The sequence below is a fragment of the Jaculus jaculus genome, chromosome 11 (assembly GCF_020740685.1).
Source record: "Jaculus jaculus isolate mJacJac1 chromosome 11, mJacJac1.mat.Y.cur, whole genome shotgun sequence".
NCBI classification, from domain to species: Eukaryota; Metazoa; Chordata; class Mammalia; order Rodentia; family Dipodidae; genus Jaculus; species Jaculus jaculus.
In genome coordinates this window covers 110,671,952-110,695,578 of record NC_059112.1, presented here as the reverse complement: position 1 = coordinate 110,695,578, position 23,627 = coordinate 110,671,952, and the positions used below count along the sequence as shown (strand labels likewise).

Below are 23,627 nucleotides of genomic sequence, written 5' to 3'. Positions count from 1 at the left end.
GCACTCGGAATTCCTGACACTACATAGTGAATTCCAGTTCAGCCTGAGCTAGAGTAAGACCCTACCTCGAAAAACAAAAAAAAAATAAACAGTTGTGAAGGTGGATACCTAACATTGACCTCTGGCCTACACGTGTGTGCACACATGCAAGAGAAAGAGACAAAACTTAAAATTTACCATTTTGGGACTGGAGAGATGGTTTAGTGGTTTAGACACTTGCCTGTGAAGCCCAGGTTCAATTCCCCACTATGTATGTTAGCAGATGCACAAGGTTGCACATGCATGGCCTTGGTGCGCCTGTTCTCTTTCAAGTAAATAAGTGTGAAAATTTTCCTTTAGGCAATTTCCCGTATCCCTGGCTTGCTTCAGTTAATGGGGGTGCTAGGGATCAAACCTGGACTTCATGCATGCTAGGCAGGACTCTACCAACTGAGCTAGTCCCAAGCCCCAGATTACTGCAAGTGAGCACGAAATTCACATTTGTGGGGCCACATCACACCGTGGCCTCCAGGACTTCCACTTCCCAGGCTGACTGCCCCGCATCCCCTAATGACCCCCCCCCCCCAAGGGTGCAGCGGCGCCGCAAGGGGCGTGCACGCCCGCGGTGGTGTGGTGTGGCATGGGGGCGGCCACGCCTGGGTGCCTGCTGAGTCACGGTTGGGGTGGGAGGCCGCGCAGGTGCTCGTGAGGCTCCTGGCGGGGGCACCCTTCTTTACCCGGGCAGGGCTGGCCGGGCGGAGCCCGCCCACCTCGGTCCTACCCTCTTGCACCACGCGGCGAAGTGATGCGCTGGCGGCCTGCGGGGCGCGGCTCTAGGAGACCTGGGCCTGACGTTCCCTGGCGTGCACCGAGGTGTGTTCGGGGACGTTCGTGCTGCAGGCTGGAGCCGGGCGTCGAGGGCGCTCCGGGCCCAGCCTAGTGGGTGCAGCAAGGTGCGGCGCGGGCACGCCCGCCGGGGGAGCGCGGCCCAGCGGGGCCGGTCGCAGCATCCTTCGCTCGGGGGCGCGCAGCCCCGGCTGCCCCCGCCGCGCCACCTCCTCCGCAGACCCCCGGACCTGCCTTCCGCCCGGTTCACCGTGACGGGTGCCCATTCCCGGCCCCCGTGCGCGGCTTGCTCAGTCTCTCCATCCCGCCGCCTTTCAAGTAGGGACTCGCTCCAGCCCAGGCTGAGCTGGAATTCACTCTGAAGCCCCGGGCTGGCCTCGAACTCACGGCGATCCTCCTACTTCTGCCTCCCGAGTGCTGGGATTAAAGGCGCCCGGCTGCAAGTCTGTTATCATATTGAACACAGATAGAGAGAGCTTCCCACGTGGGACCACCCACTCAGGAGAGCCGGCAGTCGGCCCTGTGGAGTCGCCCCCGTGGGTAGAGCTGAGACCTCCAGCCCACCACTGTGAGAGGTGCTCCTCCAGCCTGGTGCACACCCTCAGATTGCTGCTTTTTTCTTCTTTTTATTTTTTTCTTCTTCCTGTGAGACAATGTCCCATGTATATACCAGTCTGGCTACCAACTCGCTATGTCACCAAAGATGGCCTTGAACTACTGATCCTCCTGCCTTTCTCTGCCAAGTGCTGGGATTATACGCAGCCCTTTGAGAATGCCTAAACCAAACTGCGGGGCCAGACCATTCCCCAGCCTCCGACTCCAGAGGACCAGGCGGCAGTACTTGGAGGCGGTTGTTACACAGAGGAAGGCACCCGAACTCCCCCGCTGCGGCACGTTGGTCAAGGTTTCTAGCCTCTGGACCCTGCAGTCCCCCTCTTGCTATGAGGATTACAGAAGCGAGTATAATAGCCAAAGGCAAATGTTAGGCACATTCCAGCCCCCCTGTGGGATGATCCCCAGCCTCCTCTTGCCCCTTCATGACTTCACAATGTCAGGCTAAGGCACTGTCTGCTTAGCTCCACATTACTCTTCACAACACCCTCTGGTCACACAAGAGGACAGGCAGAAGAGCAGTCCCTCCCCTTCCTTCAGCGTGGGTGTCAATCAACAACTGTGCCTGGTCAGGTAAGACTTAGCCATCGTGTCCATTGTCCTGGGATGGGCAGCTAAGCCCAACCCATAAAGGCACCATGGCCTGGACCTCCCCTGCTGGCTGCCATCAAGGCCCTGGGAGAAATGAGAACCATTCTGCTCAGGCCTTCTGCTGTCCGCCTCCGGCTCTGACCAGCTGCTTTCCTGAGGGAACAACCCCAGTCTGTTCTCATCCCTGTGAGGCTGCAAAGCCTCTCCACCCACTGCTGCAACAGCCCTCCATTCACCGAGTCCCTTCGCTTCAGGGGTTTCTCCTCTGGCTCTCTGTGAACTAGTTATTCAAGAACCACTCGGGCATGTCTTGGTATGATAGTCTCAATGAAGAAAAAAGCCAGAGGCGGGCGTGGCGCACGCCTTTAATCCCAACACTAGGGAGACAGATGTAGGAGGATTGCCGTGAGTTCGAAGCTACCCTGAGACTACATAGTGAATCCCAGAGTGAGACCCTACCTGGAAAAAACAAAACAAATAAATGAATAAAAAGTAAACAGCTAAAGGACCTAGTCAGCTTCTCACCGGACATCACTACTCCTGCTGCTTGTTATTCCTGTGCTTCTTTAGTTAGTTATTTATGAGAGAATGAGTAGATAGAGAGGGAGGGAATGAGAATGGGCGTGCGAGGAACTTTAGCCCCTGTAAACAAACTCCAGATGTCTGCACCACCCTGTGCATCTGGCTTTATTTGGTCCTGGGGAATCAAACTCAGGTTCTTAGGCTTTGCAGGCAAGGACCTTAACTGCTGAGCCATCAAGCCAGTCCTCCTGTGCTTTCTTTATTTTTAGGTTTTTGCACTTATTTATCTATTTTTTTTAAAAATTATTTATTTATTTATTTGAGAGCGATAGACACAGAGAGAAAGACAGATAGAGGGAGAGAGAGAGAATGGGCGCGCCAGGGCTTCCAGCCTCTGTAAACGAACTCCAGACGCGTGCGCCCCCTTGTGCATCTGGCTAATGTGGGACCTGGGGAACCGAGCCTCGAACCGGGGTCCTTAGGCTTCACAGGCAAGTGCTTAACCGCTAAGCCATCTCTCCAGCCCTTATTTATCTATTTTTGAGGTAGAGTGTCACTCTAGTTTGAGCTGACACGGAACTATTTATTTTTAGTCTTAGGGTTGCCCCCAACTCACGGTGATCCTACCTCTGCCTCCCGAGTGCTGGGATTAAAGGTGTGCGTCACCATGCCCGGCTGGGGTTTTTCCCGTTGGAACAGGGTCTCACCATGTAACTCAGGCTGGCCTTAAACTTGAGGTCATCCTGCCTGCCTCATCCTCTTAAAAGCTAGGATTATAACCATGTGCTTATAATCACACCCCTTTCACTGGCTTTTTTATTATTATTCTGCAACTTGCTTCATTGACTTTACTTTTTATGTTAGAACTTTGCCCTGTTCATGCAGTAACTGTTATTCAGGATCAACGTACTGTCATTTGTTTTTCTTCTTTCTTTTATAACACTGGGGACTGAAGTCAGAGCCTTGCACATGCTAGGTAGTCTCTCTACCACCAGACTACATCACTAGCCCTCTATGATTTGTTTTGCCATAGTATTTTGGGAACAAAGTTGCTTTGTCTCTTCATGTTAAACTGTGCCGCCAGGACTGAGGATGTTCAGGGGTAGACCATTTATTTGCCTGGTAGGTTCAGCTCCCAACAGCAACAACAAAACATGTGCTGCCACTCATGATCCTTCACAGTCAAGAGTGAGAGTCCCCGAGTTTCAGGTCCCAGTGTGGCAGTACTTCCGGCACTCAGGAAGCTATAGCAGGAGGGTCATAAATTTGTGGCCAGACTTGGTTGTGTAGTGAGTTCCAGGCTAGCCTGGGCTACAAAACAAGACCAAACATGAAAATAAAGTCAACCAAAAGTTCTCAGGAGAGCCAGGCGTAGTGGCGCACGCCTTTATTCCCAGCGCTCAGGAGGCAGAGGTAGGAGGATCGCTGTGTTTGAGGCAACCCTGAGACTCCTTAGTGAATTCCAGGTCAGCCTGGGCTAGAGTGAGACCCTACCTCAAAAAACAAAAAACAAAAAACAAAAAACAAAAAAAAATTGCCACCATGCCTGGCAATTTTTAAAATTATATAACTTTTTTTTTTCAACCTGTGATTTCCTATTTTCTCAGCTTCTCTCCCCCAGTGCTGGGACTAAATGCCTGTGCCACCACACACAGCTTACCAAACAATTTTATTTATTTCTTAGAAAGAGAGAGAGAATATGAATGAGAATGGGCACACCAGGGTCTCTTGCCCTTGCTTATGAACTCGAGATGCATGGGCCACTTTGTGAGTCTGGCTTTACATGGTGCTGGGGAATTGAACCCAGGCCAGAATACAGCCCCTGAGACCAAATAGGTTTTTTTTTTTTTATTATTATTAGTTATGTACACAGTGTGTATACATACATGTTGGTACCATCATTAACCTCCTCCCTGTCCTCCCCTCTCCAAAGGGACCCTCCTCGTTGGGGAGTGTGGGTCATGCATTTTGAGGTTAGCCATCAGTTATGGGGAAGAGGCAATGTCTCTGTGCATAATGTTGTCCCAACTTGTGGCTCTAACAATCTTTCTGCCTCCTCTTCCACGAAGTTCCCTGAGCCATGTTGGGTTCATTTTAGGTCTGCTTCAGTGATGAGGTCTTGGGAGTCTCTGTGTCTCTGGTTTGGTAGGAGTTGAGTGTTCTCTGTGTCTGTCTCCTTCACCCTTGTGCTGATACCAGCTTCACCAAGAAAGCAGCACTCTTGCTCATTTCCCCAATTACTCTATGGTTTCAGCTGGGGCCCCGGTGAGGCGGGATGGGCTGATTTTCTCCTCAGCTTCTGCATCCATCTTTCCTTTCCTGGGAGGTGAGGCATTGTTCACCAAATATGGTTTTTTTTTTTTTTTTTTTTTTTTTTACATAGGGGTCTCCCTCTAGGTCAGCCTAGGCTAGAGTGAAATCCTACTTCAAAAAACCACACACACACAAAAAGCTTTAAAAATAATAAAATGAGCAGCACTCCTACCTCTTTGTGCTCTCATCTCTCTTGCTGTCATTTGAGATGTTTTCCAGGTATTGATGTCCATCTCCCTAAGTAATATTTTGTGTTAAGGCATGTGTGATTACCTTTCTGTTGAGGCGGAGAGGATTCAGCTGTCACCCCTGCCAGGCATGCCCCACCTCTGGTCAGTATGATGACTCAGTGCTGAGTCAGTCTGTCTGGTCATGACTGAAGATCTGCACAGCGGAGGGCTGAGCGCAAACTGAAACTGTGATTGTGCTGCTTCTCTGGTAGAGCTTTTTTTTTTTTTTCAAATAAAATATTTTATTTATTTGACAGAGAAAAAGGAAGAGAGAGAGAATGGGCACACCAGGGCTTCCACTACTGCAAACGAACTCCAGATGTCTGTGCCCCCTTGTGCATCTGGCTAACGTGGATCCTGGGGAATCGAGCCTGGGTCCTTAGGCTTTGCAGGCAAATACCTTAACCGCTAAGCCACCCCTCCAGCCCTCAGGCAGAGATTTTATTCTGGAGTTTTCTCATCTCTGTCAGCTTTTCAACTCAACCTTTTACGTTGAGAAAAATCTTTGTTTATTTTTATTTATTTATTTGAGAGTGACAGAGAGAGGAGAGAGAAAAAATGGGTGCAAACGAACTCCAGACACATGCGCCCCCTTGTGTATCTGGCTTAAGTGGGTCCTGAGGAATTGAGCCTCGAACCAGGGTCCTTAGGCTTCACAGGCAAGTGCTTAACTGCTAAGCCATCTCTCCAGCCCGAGAAAATCTTTTTAAAAAGAAAATATATATATATATTTTCCAGGCATGGTGATGCATATCTTTAATCCCAGCCCTGGGAGCCTGGGCTAGAGTTCTATTTATTTTTATTTTTTAATAAAGATTTATTTTTATTTATAAATTAGAGACAGAGAGTTAGAGAGAGAAAGAGAGAGTGAGAATGGGCATGCCAGGGCCTGTAGCCACTGCAAATGAACTCCAGATGCATGCACCACTGTGTGCATCTGGCTTATGTGGGACCTGGAGAATTGAACCTGGGTCCTTAGGCTTCGCAGGCAAGCACCTTAACCACTAAACCATCTCTCCAGCCCTTGTTTTTGTTTTTTAAGGTAGAGTCTTGCCCGAGCCCAGGCTGACCTGAAATTCACTATGTAGTAGTTTCAGAGTTGCCTTGAACTCACAGCAATCCTCCTACCTCTGCCTCCCAAGTGCTGGGATTAAAGGCGTGCGCCACCATGCCCACCTACTCTCTCATCTTGATAGGTATGAATATATTTATACTGTAAGTCTATAGTATAGCAGACTTGTGAGATGATAATGAACACTGACTATCCATCTCATGAGATTGTAATGAGAATTAAGTATGAATGACTATGTAAAATGGTTAGTATTCTCAGGACAAGTGAGAAATAAATAGAAAAGAAGGGCTGGGAGGCAGGCGAGTACACTGGCTAAGAGGAGGGCCCTAGAGTTGCTCATGTCGTGCCCACCTTCAGCTTGTCTTTGTGTGCACTCAGGATGAACGTGCAGCTTGGCTTGGTGTGGTGGCCCACGCCTTTGATCCCAGCACTTGGGAGGCCGAGGTGGGAGGACCGCTGTGACTCTGAGGCCACCCTGGGACCACATAGTGAACTCCAGGTCAGCCTGGGCTAAAGTGAGACCCTACCTCGAAAAAACAACAACAGAAAGTGTAGCTTGGAATGCTCTTTCTGGAGTGAGGCATGCCATTTGGCAGCATGAATTGCACTTTGACCCGCCAGTTCCATATGCTGCAATTTTATCCTCAGGAAGCAAGTAAGGGTGTGAATGGATTTTGGTGCAGGGCCTTGTTTGTGAGAAAACAAAATAGGGCACCATTTTATTTTATTTTTTTGTTTGTTTCATGGTAAGGTCTCATTCTAGCCCAGGCTGACCTGGAACTCATGGTGATATACTACCTCAGGTTCTGGAGTGGTGGGATTAAAGGCGTGACCCCCGCCCCCAGCCAGGAGAGTGATTTACCAATACATGGATCCATAAAGGTCCAGTCCATAAATAGAATGTTCCTCCAATAGAGTTCTCTACAGCTGAAGAAAATGACAATAGATGCCAGTGAAGGATAGGAGAAAGTTGGCCTTTATAAAAATACTTTTATTTTTATAGTTTTAATAATTTTTATAATTTACTTATTTTGAAGAGCGGGGACAGACTGGGTGCACCAGGGCCTCCAATCACTGCAAATGAACTCCAGACACATGCACCACCTTGTGCCTCTGGCTTATGTGGGTCCTGGAGAATTGAACCTGGGTCCTTAGGCTTTGCAGGCAAGTGCCTTAAACTGCTAAGCCATATCTCCAGATCCAAAAGTTGGCCTTTTAAAAACAGTTTAAGTTAGAGATTGAGGCTCAAAGAGAACTAGGAGACAGCACCCCACATGCCACCTCTCCCTGACACCAAGGCACAACTCTGGGCAGAAATAGACTTTATGTCTGATCAAAACTGATCCACAATGCCCCCTACTGCCCACAGTCTGTGCTGCTTCCTGATGGCTGGCTGTGGGGTCCACCCTCCAAATCTACAAACCAATGGGGTCTTCCCCTTCCCTAGAAAGGCTGCTGTGTTCTTCCTGTCCCTCTCTGCTCAGTTCTGCTGTTTTCTGGCTGTGCGGCTCAGCTACCCCTTTCTTTGTTTGGGCCACAGGGACACAAGTGTCTGGTTTTCCCATTATCCAGCCTGGCTGGAGTTGGGGAGACAGCATAAAATTGTTTCTTGGTCTGGGGGAACTTTTCTGCTTGCTTCTGCTTTATAGCTTGGGGGCAACTTCTCTGATCTCTAATATACCAGGTGCATACTTTCCTTACATCCCAGATCTATCACATGGGTGCTTTTACTAACTCTAGGTCTGCTACCTGTGTAATTTCTTTCTTTTTTTGTTTGTTTATTTTGAGGTAGGGTCTCACTCTGGTCTAGACTGACCTGGAATTCAGTATGTAGTTTTAGGGTGGCCTCAAACTCATGGCGATCCTCCTACCTCTGCCTCCCGAGTGCTGGGATTAAAGGCATGTGCCACCATGCCTGGCCTGTGTAATTTCTTTAAACTTGGGTTAACCATGAGTGTAACTTTGTTTTCTTTTTGTTTTTTTCTAGGTAGGTTCTCACTCTAACCTAGGCTGACCTGGAATTCACTAGTCTCAGGGTGGCCTTGAACTCATGGTGATCCTCCTACCTTAGTTTCCCAAGTGCTGGGGTTAAAGGCGTGTACCACCACACCCAGCCCTAGAGTAACTTTCTTCATTACTCATTTCTCTTTTGGATCTCTTGGTCTCTGCTTTGCTATCTGCTCTCTTATTTTTTCTTGGGCCCACCGTTTGTGCTCTTAACTTCCCTACGTGGAAAAGCACATAGCAGATTCCATGCTGGTTCCTCCTAAATCTCCCTACACAAACTCCTAGATTCTACTTTCCACACACTTACGGCTTTATGCTGATCTCTCCCTAAAAGCCTGTTTCTCTCTCTCTCTTTCTTTCTTTCTTTTTCTTTTGTTTTTTCGAGGTAGGGTCTCATTCTAGCTCAGGCTGACATGGAATTCACTAGGTTGTCTCAGGGTCAGGGTGGCCTCGAAATCATGGAGATCGTCCTACCTCTGCTTCCCGAGCACTAGGATTAAAGGTGTGCACCACCATACCCGGCAAAAGCCTGTTTCCCTTAAGTCCACCTGCTTGCAGCTGGACAGATGGCTTAGTGGTTAAGGTGCTTGCTGGCAAAGCCAAAGGACCAAGGTTCGATTTCCTAGGACCTACGAAAACCAGATGTATAAGGCGGCACATGTGCCTGGAGGCCCTGGTGCACACTTCTTTCCCTTTCTCTCAAATAAATAAATAAAAACAAAATATTTTTAAAGCATAAAATAAGTTGGGCGTGGTGGTGCACGCCTTTAATCCCAGCACTCGGAAGGCAGAGGTAGAAGGATCTCTATGAGTTCGAGGCCACCCTGAGACTACATAGTGAATTCCAGGTGAGCCTGAGCTAGAGTGAGACCTTACCTCAAAAAATCCCCTCAAACAAAAACAAAAGCCCAAAAAACAAAACAAAAATACCCAAACCAAAACCAATCAGAAGAAAAGCAACGAACCCATGAAAACAAGCAAAGGCAGATCCCAGATCCCTAGGGTGACGCGAACTGTCTGCGGTGTCAGGACGGCTGGTTATGCGCCTCCGAGGACTCGGTAGCTCTGTGTCCTCTCGCCATCACTCGTGGGCTGTGAAACCCGCTACGTGGGGTCTTGGCGTCAAGTAGGACGGACAGCAGGTTCCATCTCAGCACCGGTGTAGCCTCGGACATGACCTCGGGTAGCCGGCAGCCGCGCCTCAGTTTCCCCGGGACCGAACACGCGGATGACAGCTCGGCGCTCCGGGGGGGGGGGGGGGCGCCCCACCCCTCGGCTTTGGATTGGTTCGCGTGGTCTCCCCAGTCCGGAAATGCGGCTTCAGGGCAAGGGCGGGGCCTTCACTGACCACCCGCTGCGAGCGACGGCCAGGTCGACCAATGAGCGTGGGCAGCGTCGGCGGCGCTGCGGAAGTTCCGCCTGACGTCGCGCGTGCGGGGCGGGGCGACGCCGAGGGCGGGCGGAGGGAGGGAGGGGGGTGGCGGCTGGCGGCGGGGCGGGCGCAGGATGAGGGCGGCCATTGCTGGGGCTCCGCGGCGGGGAGGAGGACGCTGAGGAGGCGCCGAGCCGCGCTCAGGCTGCGGGGGAGGCGCCCGCGCCGACGCGGGGCCCATGGCCAGGACCACCAGCCAGCTGGTGAGTGCGCGGCGGTGGCGTGGCGCGTCGGCCCGTTACCCTGGCAGCGCGGCGGGCCGTCGGGGGGTCCGGCGAGGCGGGGCGGCCCTGTGTCGCGGGGCCGGGCGGCGCCCTCACCTGCGGCTGGGCGGCGGGCAGAACCGCTGGCGCCGGCCGAGGGCGCCACTCGGCTGCGGCGGGGGAGCGCGGGCCGCGGCTACGTGGGGCGCCGGGCGGCCTGGGGGCGGAGGGGGGAGGCCCGGCTGTCAGGCGCGCAGGGCGGGGGAGGCCGGGAGGTTGTCACCCGCTCGGGTGGGGTGGAAGTGCCTGGAAAGTTTGTTTTCGACTCGCCGCAGCCTGGAGCCCAGGTTCTGGGCATGCCTTGCGGTCCTGCCTGCGAGAGGAGCATCCAGGGCCCGGGAAGCAGAAGATGTGGGTTCCTCTAAGCACCTGATGCTGGCAGCCCCGTTTCCACATTCTTGGTTTGGGTGGTGGTGGCGGGAGGGGGTGCGCCTGGGACGCTCTGCTCTCAGCCGAGCATTTGGGGTGCTGCTTTTCGGCTTGTGGGTCTGCTCAGGGAGGTGGGAAGCCCCGGGAGGCTGGGCTTGGAGGCCCCTGCGAGGGGAGTCCTGAGTTTGACAGGGAGGAGGAGTTTTAGGGAACAACGACGACGTCTACCAAAACCAAAACAAAAACAGCAACCACTTGTTGGGTGAAATGCTTCTTTTTTCTCTCTGTTGCTAACAGTATACTTAGGTTTTTATGTTTTCGAACTCTTCAATCTTGGGAGTTTTGGGACTACAAATTAAGCATGTTATATGCCTTGACTGTGATGGGAAGTGAGTGATGGAAGAATGTTAGACACCAGCAAGATTTGGTTCAGAAGGAGGAACCCCTAGGGCTAGGAGTGTAACTCAGTGGTGGAGTGCTTGCATATCATGTGCGAGGTCTTGGGTTCCATTCCTTAGGGCCTAGGAAGCAATTCTCTTCACTTTAGAAGGACCTAAGAAGCCCACGTGGTCCTTATCTTCCAGGATGTGGCTGTGGTAGCGGTTTTGGATGTTTTTGGAAGGTCATGATCCCCTGTGAGACTGTGAGGGAGGGTATAGGCTCCTTCGGAGAAGAAAGCACACAGTTGCACTGAATTTTGTTGTTTCAGGAGACTCTTGAGCCTTCTGAGGTGATCCTGAGGACATCAGTTATAACCTTGCATCTTAGAGATTGGTGATAATTGACCCAAAGTCTAAAAGGAGGAGGACCTGTCCAGTTGAGAAAAATGGTGAAAGGCAAAGGGAGTGTCTTTGATATTGCAACATGTGAGGCTATACCCTGGGGTGCCTGAGCTAGCAATCAAAAAAACGAATTGGGGTGACACTTGTGGATGTTTAAAGTGAACTTTTACACAGTAATGCTGTTGCAATACAAGGTGTGTATTTGATGATGTCTGGGAAGAGGAAGAGAGATTTTCTCATGGCCCTGGCACATCCCTGATGGGCATTTGGCATTTGCAGTTTCCTTCTCACCATGCAGCTTTCTAAGGGTTAGAAGCACTAGAATCCAGTGAGCAGAAAAGAATTACCACAGAGTGGGGCTGGAGAGATGGCTTACTAGTTGGGGCGCTTGCCTGCAAAGCCAAAGGACCCAGGTTCAGTTCCCCAAGGACCCATGTACTCCTGCTGCATAAGGTGGTGTATGTGCCTGGAGTTCGTTTGCAGCAGCTGGAGGCCCTGGCATACCCATTCTCTCTCTCAAATAAATAAATAAATCGGAAAAAAAAAAAGAAAAGTAGCATGGAGGCTCGCTAGTCTTCCCTGAAAGGAAGCAAGAAGAGCTAGGCTTTGCATCTTCGTCATATAGAGTCACCCATATATGCAGAAGTGAGACTATGTCATGTTTCCTGTTAGTGATGGCAGAGATGGCTCCAGTATTGGATTTTCACCTGAACATAGGAGGATGTGCACAGTTCAAGTGGGTTTGCATCTGAACTCTAACCTGGCTTGCTGACACTGTACAAGAAGCCTCCTGTCCCAGTTAACTTTCCCATGTACCTTTATACACGTCTAGCCAACAGAGGGAGCAGTATGAGCTGTCATTAAGGTGGGTCATAAGTGTAAGCCCCATTTATTGAGTCTTACTTGGAAGCAGAAATTTTTTCCTGTGTCATACTGTGTTGTGAGCTAGATATCACTCCCATTTTACAAATTGAGGAAACTGATGTAGAGGTTAAATAACTATCTCATAAATAGAGTAGGATTTGGCAGAGACCCCTGTGTCACACTGCCCCTCATGGGCCCCCAAAAGACCATATGCCAGGTAGCATAGCCAAGCACCTGGTGTAAGGAAGTTCTTAGTGTCACTGCCCAGTGTATCTTCCTGGTGCTAGAGCATGAGAGACTTCATGGCCATGCTGGGACAAGACTGACATCTTCATGTGTCTTTGGTCAGATGGGTGTGCTCTTATTCCTGGGGCCTGCCTTTACACAATCAGAAAGCCACTGTGGGGCTGGAGAGATGGCTTTGTGGTTAAGGTGCTTGCCTGTGAAGCCTAGGGACTTAGGTCTGACTTCCCCAGTACCCATGTAAGCCAGATGCACAAGGTGGTACATGTGTCTGGAGTTTGTTTGCAAGTGGTTTGAGGCTTTGACATGCCCATTCTCTCTCTTATCTGCTTCCCCTAATAAATAAATAAATAAATAAATAAATAAATTTATTTATTAAATAAATTTATTTACTTATTTATTTATTTAGAGATAGGGTCTCACTCTAGCCCAGGCTGACCTGTGTCATCTTAGGGTGGCCTCAAACCCACGGTGATCCTCCTACTTCTGCCTCCCAAGTGCTGGGATTAAAGGTGAGCACCATCACGCCTGGCCTAAAATATATTTTAAAAAGAAAGCAACTATTTGGAAAGAAGCTGTGGGTTGGAGAGGTGGTTTAATGGTTAAGGCGCTTGCTTGCGAAGCCTAAGGATCCGTGTTCTACTCTCCAGATCCCACGTTAGCGAAACGCAAAAAGGTGAGGCAAGTGCAAGGTCACACGTGCCCAAAAGGTGGTGCGAGCATCTGGAGTTCTATTTCAGCGGCTGAGGCCCTGGCTCATTCTCTCTCCCCCTCTCTCTTGCTGTCTGTAAAATAAAACTAAAAAAAAAATAAAAAAGAAGTGTGGGATTTGTCCGGCTGGTGTGAAGCACTTGGGTAAGGCTTGGAACCTTAAGAAGTGTGCATTGGTTTGGTCAGAGGAAGAAATGAGGTGTTGGGCAAAGCTTAGAGTGCTTTTTTTTATTGATTGATTGCAAGAGTACTGCATCTGTTGAGGAAGGATGTGGGAAAAGCAGAAAGCATGGGAGGAATGGATTCTGATTGTCACACTTGTGGAGCTCTTCCTCATGTGCCCTGCCTAGCAAGAAACATGTTATATTTCCAACCTCAGTGATGCCACAGCTGGCAGAGTGAGGGTTTGTCTTGTCCTTGTGATAAACACTGCACAAGAAGGACCCTAGCATCAGGCTGCAGGGATGTGTGAGGCCTGAAAGAGGTTTTGCTTCTTCAGTGCAGGTCCTGGTCTCTAGGCTGCCTTCAGCACAGTTTTAAGGAAGAGAAAGGTGGCTCCTGGGGACATGTGTCTCCCTTTTCAGTCTCTGTCTTTATCTTCTGAGCCAAGGTTGGGGTGGTCCTAGGCAGCTCATTGACCCTGGTGGCAGAGTTTGTCAAGCTGAGAGGTGCTGCAGAACTGAGGTGTGAGACTGGCCTGGTGTAAGAAGATGTGTTTGGAGGAAAGCAGTTCCTAGCATGTGCTATCTCCTTTCCAAGGAGTACCTTCTGTGAAGTGGACTCAGAATCTCATGGGGATTTTCAGTCCTATGAGGAGAGCAAGTCTTTGCTGGGTGCAGAAATGACTCCCTCAGCAGGTGTGGGGTCAAAGCGTGCTCCTGGGATGGCAGATGGTGATGGGGTACACAGTGCAGTTGTTTTGAAGGCAGGTTCAAAGGGCAGAGCATGGGGGAGGAAGTACTGTGTGGAAATTTAAGATTTGGGCATGTACCCCTCAGGTCTTCTGAGGCGTGCGTCCTCCTGTGACTAGATCACACTCTTCTTCACTTGTTTGGTGAGCTGCCAGACCCTTCCTTTTATAGTTCCTTGAGTGTTGCTAACAGGTTGTGCATCCAGTCTTCAGCTACTTGATAATAGGAAGAGTGTGTTTCTCAGTCATGGGGAATGTGTTCTTTCTGAGATGAGAAAGGCCTATTTGGGTTTGTGATGGCTGTTGGGAGTCTCTTTTTTGTACCTGGCTCCATTTAGTCTTTTTTCATTGTGTTTAGATGAATTGTTTTACTCCAAGAAATTGCAAATCATTTTGAATGTGTTAAGAGACATAAGCCAGGTGTGGTGGCACAGGCTGAGGTGGAGGTGGAAGGAAGGATCACTTTTGTTCACAAGCTCCAGACCAACTTGAGCAACATACAGAGAGATGCCGAACTTACTATAAAGGATTGACTTTTTGGAATATTTGTTTATTTATTAGAGAGAGAGAATGAGAATGGGTGTCCAGGGCCTCTAGCCACTGCAAATGAACTCCTGACGCATGTACCACCTGTGTATCTGGCTTACATAGGCTCTGTGGAGTCGAACATGGGTCCGTGGGCTTCGCAGGCGAGTACCTTCACTAGTAAGCCATCTCTCCAGCCCTGACTTTTTATTTATTTTTATTTTTTCTCAATTTTTATTAACATTTTCCATGATTATAAAAAATATCCCATGGTAATACCCTTCCTCCCCCCCATTTTCCCCTTTGAAATTCCATTCTCTATCATATCCTCTCCCCATCTCAATCAGTCTCTTTTATTTTGATGTCATGATCTTTTCCTACTCTTATGATGGTCTTGTATAGGTAGTGTTAGACATTGTGAGGTCATGGATATCCAGGCCATTTTGTGTTTGGAGGAGCATGTTGTAAGGAGTCCTACCCTTCCTTTGGCTCTTACATTCTTTCCGCCACCTCTTCCACATTAGATCCTGAGCCTTGGAAGGTGTGATCGAGATGTTATTCAGTACTCTAGTCACTTCTTTTCAACACTATGGTACCTTCTGAGTCATCCCAAGGTCACTGCCATCTCAAAAGAGAAGATTTTCTACCCAAAGTGAGAGTAGCAGGGTATGAATATTAAGATAAGTGCTTACTGGGCAGTTTGATAAGCATAATATATACATTTATCCAGACATCAGCAGATGTTACACCCCTAGGGCTCATAACTACTCCTGTTTTAAGTTTTCAGTATCAGGGATGTATTCCCTCCCATGGAACAGGCCTCCAGTCCAATTGGAGGGCAGTTGGTTTCCACCATGATAGATGTGCCACTATTGCACCCATTGGCTCATTTGGCAGCCCTGACTTTTTAAAATTGAAACATTGTCATATAGTCCAGGCTGGCCTCCAACTCACTGTGTAGCTGAGGATGACCTTGAACTCCTGATCTTCCTGCCTCCACCTCCCAAGTTCTGGGTCTACAGGTTTGTACCATCACACCCAGCTGGATTGACTCTACACAGGCTTTATTCAGATCACTTATCAGAGCACCTAATTAAAGCTGTGCTTAAATAGCTGTATCATACAGACGCCCACAAAAGCTAAAGCTGCCAATGCTACAGATTTTGTGTGCAAAGAAAATGGACAAGCCTGGCTCTTGTAGTCCACAGTTGAACACGAGTGTGTGATTTCCCCTTGGAGTTTGCCAAAGGGGTCTGGATGCAGGTGGGCATGTGGTTTCTGGATTGCTCAGTGAATTTCTTCATATACAGATTAGTGCCCTCTGTGCCAATCTCTGTGCTGGGGACCAGCCCAGTTTGGATTTCAAATCAGCCTGAAGGAAATTGAAGTGTATAAAGACCTGATTTGAAGGTCTGTTTAAATGTCAAGGATGTTGATTGTAGAGATACGAGTGTGGGGAGAGGGTAGAGCTGTTTAGATAGGGTCTCTCCTCCAAGTCATTCTATAGCCCCAGGCTGGCCTTGAACTCACAGCAGTCTTCCCACCTCAGACTCCCAAGTTCTGGGACTAATTATATGTACCACTACACGGACCTCTTTTTTTTTTTAATTTTTATTTATTTATTTGAGAGCGACAGACACAGAGAGAAAGATAGATAGAGGGAGAGAGAGAATGGGTGCGCCAGGGCTTCCAGCCTCTGCAAACGAACTCCAGACGTGTGCGCCCCCTTGTGCATCTGGCTAACGTGGGACCTGGGGAACTGAGCCTCGAACTGGGGTCCTTAGGCTTCATAGGCAAGCGCTTAACTGCTAAGCCATCTCTCCAGCCCTCTTTTTTTTTTTTTTTAGGTAGGTTTTCACTCTAGCTCAGGTTGATCTGGAATTCACTATGTAGTCTCGGTGAACTTCCTACTTTTGCCTCCAAGTGCTGGGATTATTTAAGAGAGAGAGAATATAAGTGGGCATGTAGGGGCCTCAAGTTGCTGCAAACAAACTCCAGACGTATGTGATGCTTTGTACTTCTGGCTTTACATGTGGGTACTGGGGAATCAAACTTGGGTTATTAGGCTTGGCAGGCAAGTGCCTTAACTGCTGAGCCATCTCTCCAGCCCGTATGTATGTATGTATGTATGTATGTATGTATGTATGTATATGTATATGTATATGTATATGTATGTATGTATATTTTCTTTCCTTCCTTCCTTTCTTTTTCTTTGTCTTTTTTTTTTTTTTTTTTTGGTTTTTCCAGGTAGGGTCTCACTCTGGTCCAGGCTGACCTGGAATTAACTCTGTAGTCTCAGGGTGGCCTTGAACTCACGGCAATCCTCCTACCTCTGCCTCCCAAGTGCTGGGATTAAAGGCGTGCGCCACCACGCCCGGCTTTCTTTGTCTTTTTGTTTTCAAGGTAGGGTCTCACTCTAGCTCAGGCTAACCTGGAATTCACTGTGTAGTCTCAGGGTGGCCTCGAACTCATGGCGATCCTCCTATCTCTGCCTCCCGAGTGCTGGGATTAAAGGCGTGCGCCACCACGCCCGGCTTTCTTTGTCTTTTTGTTTTCAAGGTAGGGTCTCACTCTAGCTCAGGCTAACCTGGAATTCACTGTGTAGTCTCAGGGTGGCCTCGAACTCATGGCGATCCTCCTATCTCTGCCTCCCGAGTGCTGGGATTAAAGGCGTGCGCCACCATGCCCGGTTTATATTTTCTTTCCTTTTAGAAGGTAGGTTATCACTCTAGCCCAGGCTGACCTGGAATTCACTATGTAGACTTCTCAGTGTCAGACTGGCCTCAAACTCACAGCCATCCTCTTACATCTGCCTCTTGAGTGCTGGGATTAAAGGGTGTGTGCTGCCATGCTCAGCCATGTGTGTGTGTGTGTATTTTAATTTTTTAATTCTGTTGGTTTTTGGAGGTTGGTTTTTGCTGGGATTAAAGGTGTGCGCCTTCTGTTATACTTCATTGTGCATGTGCACTTTCATCTGCAGGCCTCCACTGCTTTGAGTCAAGGTTTCTCATTGGCTTGGACTGGCTGGCCAGCAAGCCTCAGGGATCCTGGGTGTTTTTTAAAATATTTTACTTTTATTTCTTTGAGAAAAGGCGCTCCAGGGCCTCTAGCCACTGCAAACAAACTCCAGATGCCTGGGCCACTTTGTTTATCTGGCTTTATGTGGTTACTGGAGAATTGAACCTGGGTCCTTAGGCATTCCAGCAAGTGACTGAACCACTAAGCCATCTCTGTGGCCCTCCTTCTATTTTAACTTCCCAGTGCTGGGCCTTTTATGTGGATGGAGCTCAGGGCTTCATGTTTGCAAGGTAAGTACCTTATCAACTAAGCTGTTTCCCCAGCCATTTTAAAAGTTGTTATTATTATTTCTCCCTAGCTTTTTTTTTAAAAGGTCTTGGGCTGGAGAGATGGCTTAATGGTTAAGGTGCTTGCCTGTGAAGCCACCACACCCAGCCCAAACTTTTTTTTTTTAAACATTTAAAAAAAATGTTTTACTTATTTGCCAGAGAGAGGTAGGTAGAGAGAGTGAATTGGTGTGCCAGGGCCTCTAGCCACTGCAAACAAACTCCAGATACATGCACTCTTATGCATCTCGCTTACATGGCTACTGGGGAATCAAACCTGTGTCCATTGGCTTTGCAGGCAAGTACCTTAACCGCTAAGCCATTCCTCGAGCCCCCAAACATTTTCTTTTTCCTTTTCCTTTTCCTTTCTTCTTATTTATTTATTTTTTTGGTTTCTCAAGGTAGGGTCTCACTTTAGCTCAGGCTGACCTGGTATTCTCTATGTAGTCTCAGGGTGGCCTAGAACTCATGTTGATCCTCCTACCTCAACCTTCCGAGTGCTGGGATTAAAGGTATGTGCCACCACACCCGTTTTATTGATTTATTTATGTTTGAGTCAGGGTCTTGCTCTAGCTCAGGCTGACCTGAAATTCATTCTGTATTCTGAGTGGCCTCAAACCGCCTCCTAGGTTACCTCATGAGTGCTCAGATTAAAGGCATGTGTCACCACACCCAGTTTACCTCCAAACTTTTTAGTTAATGGCCTTTTTTTGTTCCAGAACACATTACACTTTGTCCTTGTTCCTCCTTAGGCTCCTTTTGGCTATGGCTATGATTGTTTGTCAGGTGTTTGTTGTTATGATGACCTTAGCAGTTTTGGAGGGTATTGATCAGGATATAGGATGCTCACTCTTAGCAGACACTTTCCTCATGATTAGACTGGGGAGGAAGAACAGGGAAATTAAGTATCGTTTTCCTAAGTATCATTTTCTTCATATCAAAGGTACATGCTATTGAAATGATGTATCACTGTTGATGTTGTCCTTGGTCACTCTAGCCCAGGCTGATCTAGAGTTCACTCTGAAGTCTCAGGGTGGCCTCGAACTCTTGTTAATCCTCCTCCCTCCGCCTCCCATACTGAAGAGCTGGGATTAAAGGCATGCACCACCACGCCTGGCGGTTTTTTTATGCTTCTTTTTTTTTTTTTTTGGTTTTTCGAGGTAGGGTTTCACTCTGGCTCAGGCTGACCTGGAATTCACAATGTAATCTCAGGGTGGCCTTGAACTCATGGCGATCCTCTTACCTCTACTTCCCGAGTGCTGGGATTAAAGGCATGTACTACCACGCCTGGCGTTTTTTTTTTAAAGTATTTTTACTTATTTATTTGAGTGAGAGAGTAAGATACAGAAATAGGCAGGTAGAGAGAGAGGGAATGGGTGTGCCAAGGCCTCCAGCCACTGCAAATGAACTCCAGATGTATGCGCCCCCTTGTGCATCTGGCTAACATGAGTCCTGGGGAGTCGAGCCTGGCTCCTTTGGCTTTGCAGGCAAGCACCTTACCCGCTAAGCCATCTCTCCAGCCCTTCAGTTCCTTTTTAGAGAGATATTTGTGCTGGGTGTGGTAGTGCACACCTTTAATCCCAGCACACCAGAGGCACAAGATCCTGTGAGTTCAAGGCCACCCTGAGACTACATAGTGAATTCCAGGTCAGCCTGGGCTAGAGTGAGACCCTACCTTGAAAAACCAAAACAAATAAACAGAAAAAGATACCCATTTATTTATATGCAGAGAGAGGAAGAGAGAATGGGCATGCCAGGGCCTAGAGTCACTGTAAAGGAGCTCCAGATGCATGCACAACTTTGTGCATCTGGCTTTACGTGGCTGCTGGGGAGTTGAATCTGGGTTCTTTGGCTTTGCTGGCAAGTGCCTTAACTGTTAAGCCATCTCTTCAGCTTTGGTTGTTTTTTTTTTTCAAGGTAGTGTTTCACTACCTTGCTCAGGCTAAATTTCACTATACAGTCCCAGGCTGGCCTCAGATTCACATGGATCCTTCTACCTCTGCCTCAGTTTTGAAGCAGCCTGTCTCAGTGCAGATGCCCTGCCATATGCCCACACAAGATACAGTAAGTGGATGCTGAGATCCCCATCATCGTAGGAAGCAGGCAGCCTGCATCTCATGTCAGACAGCACGCTTCTGGGCAGTGATAGAGCCTTGGGCTTGTTTTTAGGAAGGCTTATTCTGCTAAGCCACAGCAGCCAGATCTGGAGAAGCAGGCATGTTAGAAGCTGAGACGCTTGATAGCTGCTCATTCCTGGCATACTGCTCTTACCTTCCTTCCATTCTTGAGGGTGAACACTTAGCCATCCTACATCTCCTGTCAAAGGGCTATGACTTATTTAGATCCAGTCTGAGAAAATGTGCTGCTCCCTTCATGCTCTGTCTCGGAAGCACACAGCATTTATTACATGCTTTTTCTGTTGTCAGCTCAGTTTTTCTTGCTGTAGTTTGGCCATTTTCTTTCATGGGTTTTTTCATTGGTCCAAATTACATCTTCCACTGATGGTATGTGCATAGCTGGTTATATATACAGGTTTTTTTTTTTTTTTCTGAGGTAGGGTCTCACTCTAGCCCAGGCTGACCTGGAATTCACTATGGAGCCTCAGGGTGGCCTCAAACTCACGGTGATCCTCGTACCTCTGCCTCCCGAGTGCTGGGATTAAAGTTTTTTTTTTTTTTTTTTTTTTTGAGGTGAGGTCTCACTCTGGCCCAGGATGACCTGGAATTCACTATGTAGTCTCAGAGTGGTCTTGAATTCTTGGCAATCCTCCTACCTCTGCCTCCCAAGTGCTGGAGTTAAAGGCGTGAACTACCATACCTGGGGCATGTGTATGTATGTATGTGTGTGTGTATATGTATGTATATCACATATATACACACATACATATATACACACACACAGTTTTTAACATGTATAATTAAATATAGATTTATGCATGTATTTTATTCTTATTCCAGAAAGGAGGGAGGGAGGGAGGGAGGGAAATACATGATCTGAGTGGTCCTTTTTTTTTTTTTTTTCGAGGTAGGGTTTCACTCTAGCTCATACTGACCTGGAATTCACTATAGTCGCAGGGTGGCCTCGAACTCAAGGCGATCCTCCTACCTCTACCTTCTGACTGCTGGAATTAAAGGAGTGCATCACCATGCCCAGCTGTGAGTGGTCCTGTTTTTATTTTAAAGCTTGACAGACTTACCTGGGTGGATGCTGCTGCCATCGAGCCCTGTTGAGCAGAGGGGCAAGGAAGGCTGGTAGGTGGTTTGGAGAAGTGGTTATAAACAAAAGAGGCTCCATACTCCTGGCCTGAAAAAGTTCTTGGGTGAAAGAGACCAAGTGTCCTGACAGCCTGTGTGCTGTTCTTTTCCTATTTGCACTGCCAACAATGAACTCCCAGGGCCTGAAGGGAAACACCAAAAGCATTGGCTATTCCAGGTGGTTCCCAAGAACGACGGTGTCCTGTCAGAAGAGGCCAACTTTATGCATCTGCTCTGCAGGGTTTGCTGGAAGGACCTAGGACTCAGCAGGTGGACAAGGGAAGCCAAGAAGCAAGGAGAATCTATGTTACCTCCATTAGGGACATGGACAAGAACGGGGGAAATTCCCATTCAGAAGTGCTGTTTTACTTAGGCTGTGAGAACCAAGCAGGCCTTACTTGTTGCTATAGGTGGTTTGCATGGAGAATGGGTTTGTTTTCAGATAGACTTTTTGACAGTTATTAGGCCTAAGAAACTGTAGGTGGTAAGAAATTCGTACTAAGCCATGCATGTTGGTGTGTGCCTATAGTTATCCCAGCATTCAAGAGACCGAGGCAAGAGGATTGTAAGTTGACAGTGGCTAGTTAGAGGCCCTGAAAGAAAAAATGGAAAAGAAATTCATGATAATGTCTTTTTCTTTCAAATGTGTTAGTTTTCTCCAGTATTTCTACATTCTTTAAATTAGTGGTGAACATTGTTAACCTAGAGTATTCTCAGATTCTGTAAAATTTGTGCAAAATTATCAAGACCACTTCCAAACTACATCATCATCACCATCATTTTTTTTTCCTGCTTCATTTCTTTCTTATTAATTGTGCTTCGAGGTAGGGTTTCACTCTAGTCCAGGCTGACCTGGAACTCACTGTGTACTACTCTTAGGCTGGCCGCAAACTCACAGCGATCCTCCTTCCTACCTCTGCCTCCCAGTGCTGGGATTAAAGTCGTGTGCCACCATGCCCAGCTTCTACTTTGTTTCTTAAAAGAGTTCATGTGATAAAGGTGAAGAACTCAGCTGGAATTCTAGAGGGCTGAGCCTGACCCCTGGCATGAGCAGGTCTCATTTCTGAGATTCACTTGACGTTGTGTCTAAGAGAGTTGGCTAGAGAATCTCTAGTGACCCTCTTGACTTAAGTGAAGTTTGAGATGAGAAAGAAATAGAAGGTTCACAAATATCTGGTCAGAGAAGTTTTTTATTTTCCTTTTGTTTGCTTGTGGTTTTATTTTATTCATTTAAGAGAGACAAAGAGACAGAGACAGAGAGAGAGAGAGAGAGAGAGAGGGAGGGAGGGAACGCGAGTGTGTGCCAGGACCTCCAGCCACTGCAAAGGAACTCCAGATGTATGCACCACCTTGTGCATCTGGCTTATGTGGGTACTGAGGAATCGAACCTAGGTCCTTAGGCTTTGAAGGCAAGTGCCTTAACCGCTAAGCCATCTCTCCAGCCTGTTTGTTTGTTTTTGTTTTACCTCGAGGTGCATAATATAACAAAACCCTGCCTCAAACAAAGTCTAAAAAACACACTGAAAAATCAAGCTGGAGCTGAGCTGCAGCATCATCATTTGTGTGTGTGTGAGAGAGAATGATTTGCAGGTATGTGCTGTGCCACAGTGTTTGCTTGGAAGTTAGAAGACAACCTGAGATGTCAGTTCTCACTTTCCTCTGATTTTTCTTTATTTTTCCCCGTTTTTAAAAAATATATATATATATATTTATTTATTTGAGAGAGAGTAAGAGGGAGAGAGAGAATGGGCACGCCAGGGCCTTCAGCCACTGTAAACAAACTCTAGACGCATGTGCCACATTGTGCATCTGGCTTACCTGGGTCCTGGGGAATTTAACTGAGGTCCTCTGGCTTTGCAGGCAAGCACTTTAACCGCTAAGCTATCTCTCCAGCCCCTATTTTTCCTCGTTTTAAAATTTTTAACTTAATTTTATTTAGCGAGAGAGAGAGAGAGAGAGAGAGAGAGAGAGAGAGGGAGGGAGGGAGGGAGGGAGGGAGGGAGGGAGGGAGGGAGAATATGAATATGGGCATGTCAGGGCCTTCAGCCACTGTAAATGAGCTCTAGACACATGTGCCACCTTGTACATCTGGTGTACCTGAGTCCTGGGGAATCCAACCTGTGTCCTTTGGCTTCACAGGCCTTAACTGCTAGGCCATCTCTCCAGCCCTCTCCTGATTTTCACTGTTCATACCTGCTTTTGCCATGCCAGTTGGCCAGCAAGCTTCCTGGAAATTCTCCTGGTTCTGCCTTCCCTCTCTCTGTAGGTACACTGGAATTACAGATGCTCACTATATTTCCAGGCTGACCTGGAATTCACTGTGTAGTCTCAGGGTGGCCTTGAACTTAGAGCGATCTTCTTACCTTTCTCTACCTCCCGAGTGCTGGGATTAAAGGTGTGTGCCACCATGCCTGGCTTATTTTTTTAATTTTTTGAGGTAGAGTTGCTTTCCCTGATGGTGCCTGATCTTGTTTGATCTTGGAAGCTTAGCAGGGTCAGGCCAGAAGTGTCTTATTCTCATGTAGGTTGAATTGGAATTTTCTCTGTAGTCCTAGTCTGACCTCAAACCCACAGGAATCCTCCAACCTCTGCCTCCAGAGTGCTGGGATTAAAGGTGTGTATCACTATGTCTTTTTTGAGATAAGACTTCCCACAGCCGATGACAAGGACCATCTTGAACTTCTCATCTTTCTGCCTCCTCCTCCAAAGTGCTGGGGTTACAGGTGTATGCCACTGCTCCTAGCTTTAACAAAATAAT

General features: G+C 48.0%; 1 protein-coding gene across 1 annotated transcript in view; it reads left to right on the top strand.

The window, feature by feature from the left end:
- Nucleotides 1–9,711: 9,711 nt before the first annotated feature.
- Nucleotides 9,712–23,627, top strand: part of Pdpk1 (3-phosphoinositide dependent protein kinase 1) — a 97,336-nt gene continuing 83,420 nt past the window's right edge. The window contains exon 1 of the mRNA XM_045130132.1: nucleotides 9,712–9,807. Coding sequence (XP_044986067.1) covers nucleotides 9,784–9,807 — 24 coding nt within the window. The 5' untranslated portion in view covers nucleotides 9,712–9,783. The remainder of the gene's footprint in view (nucleotides 9,808–23,627) is intronic.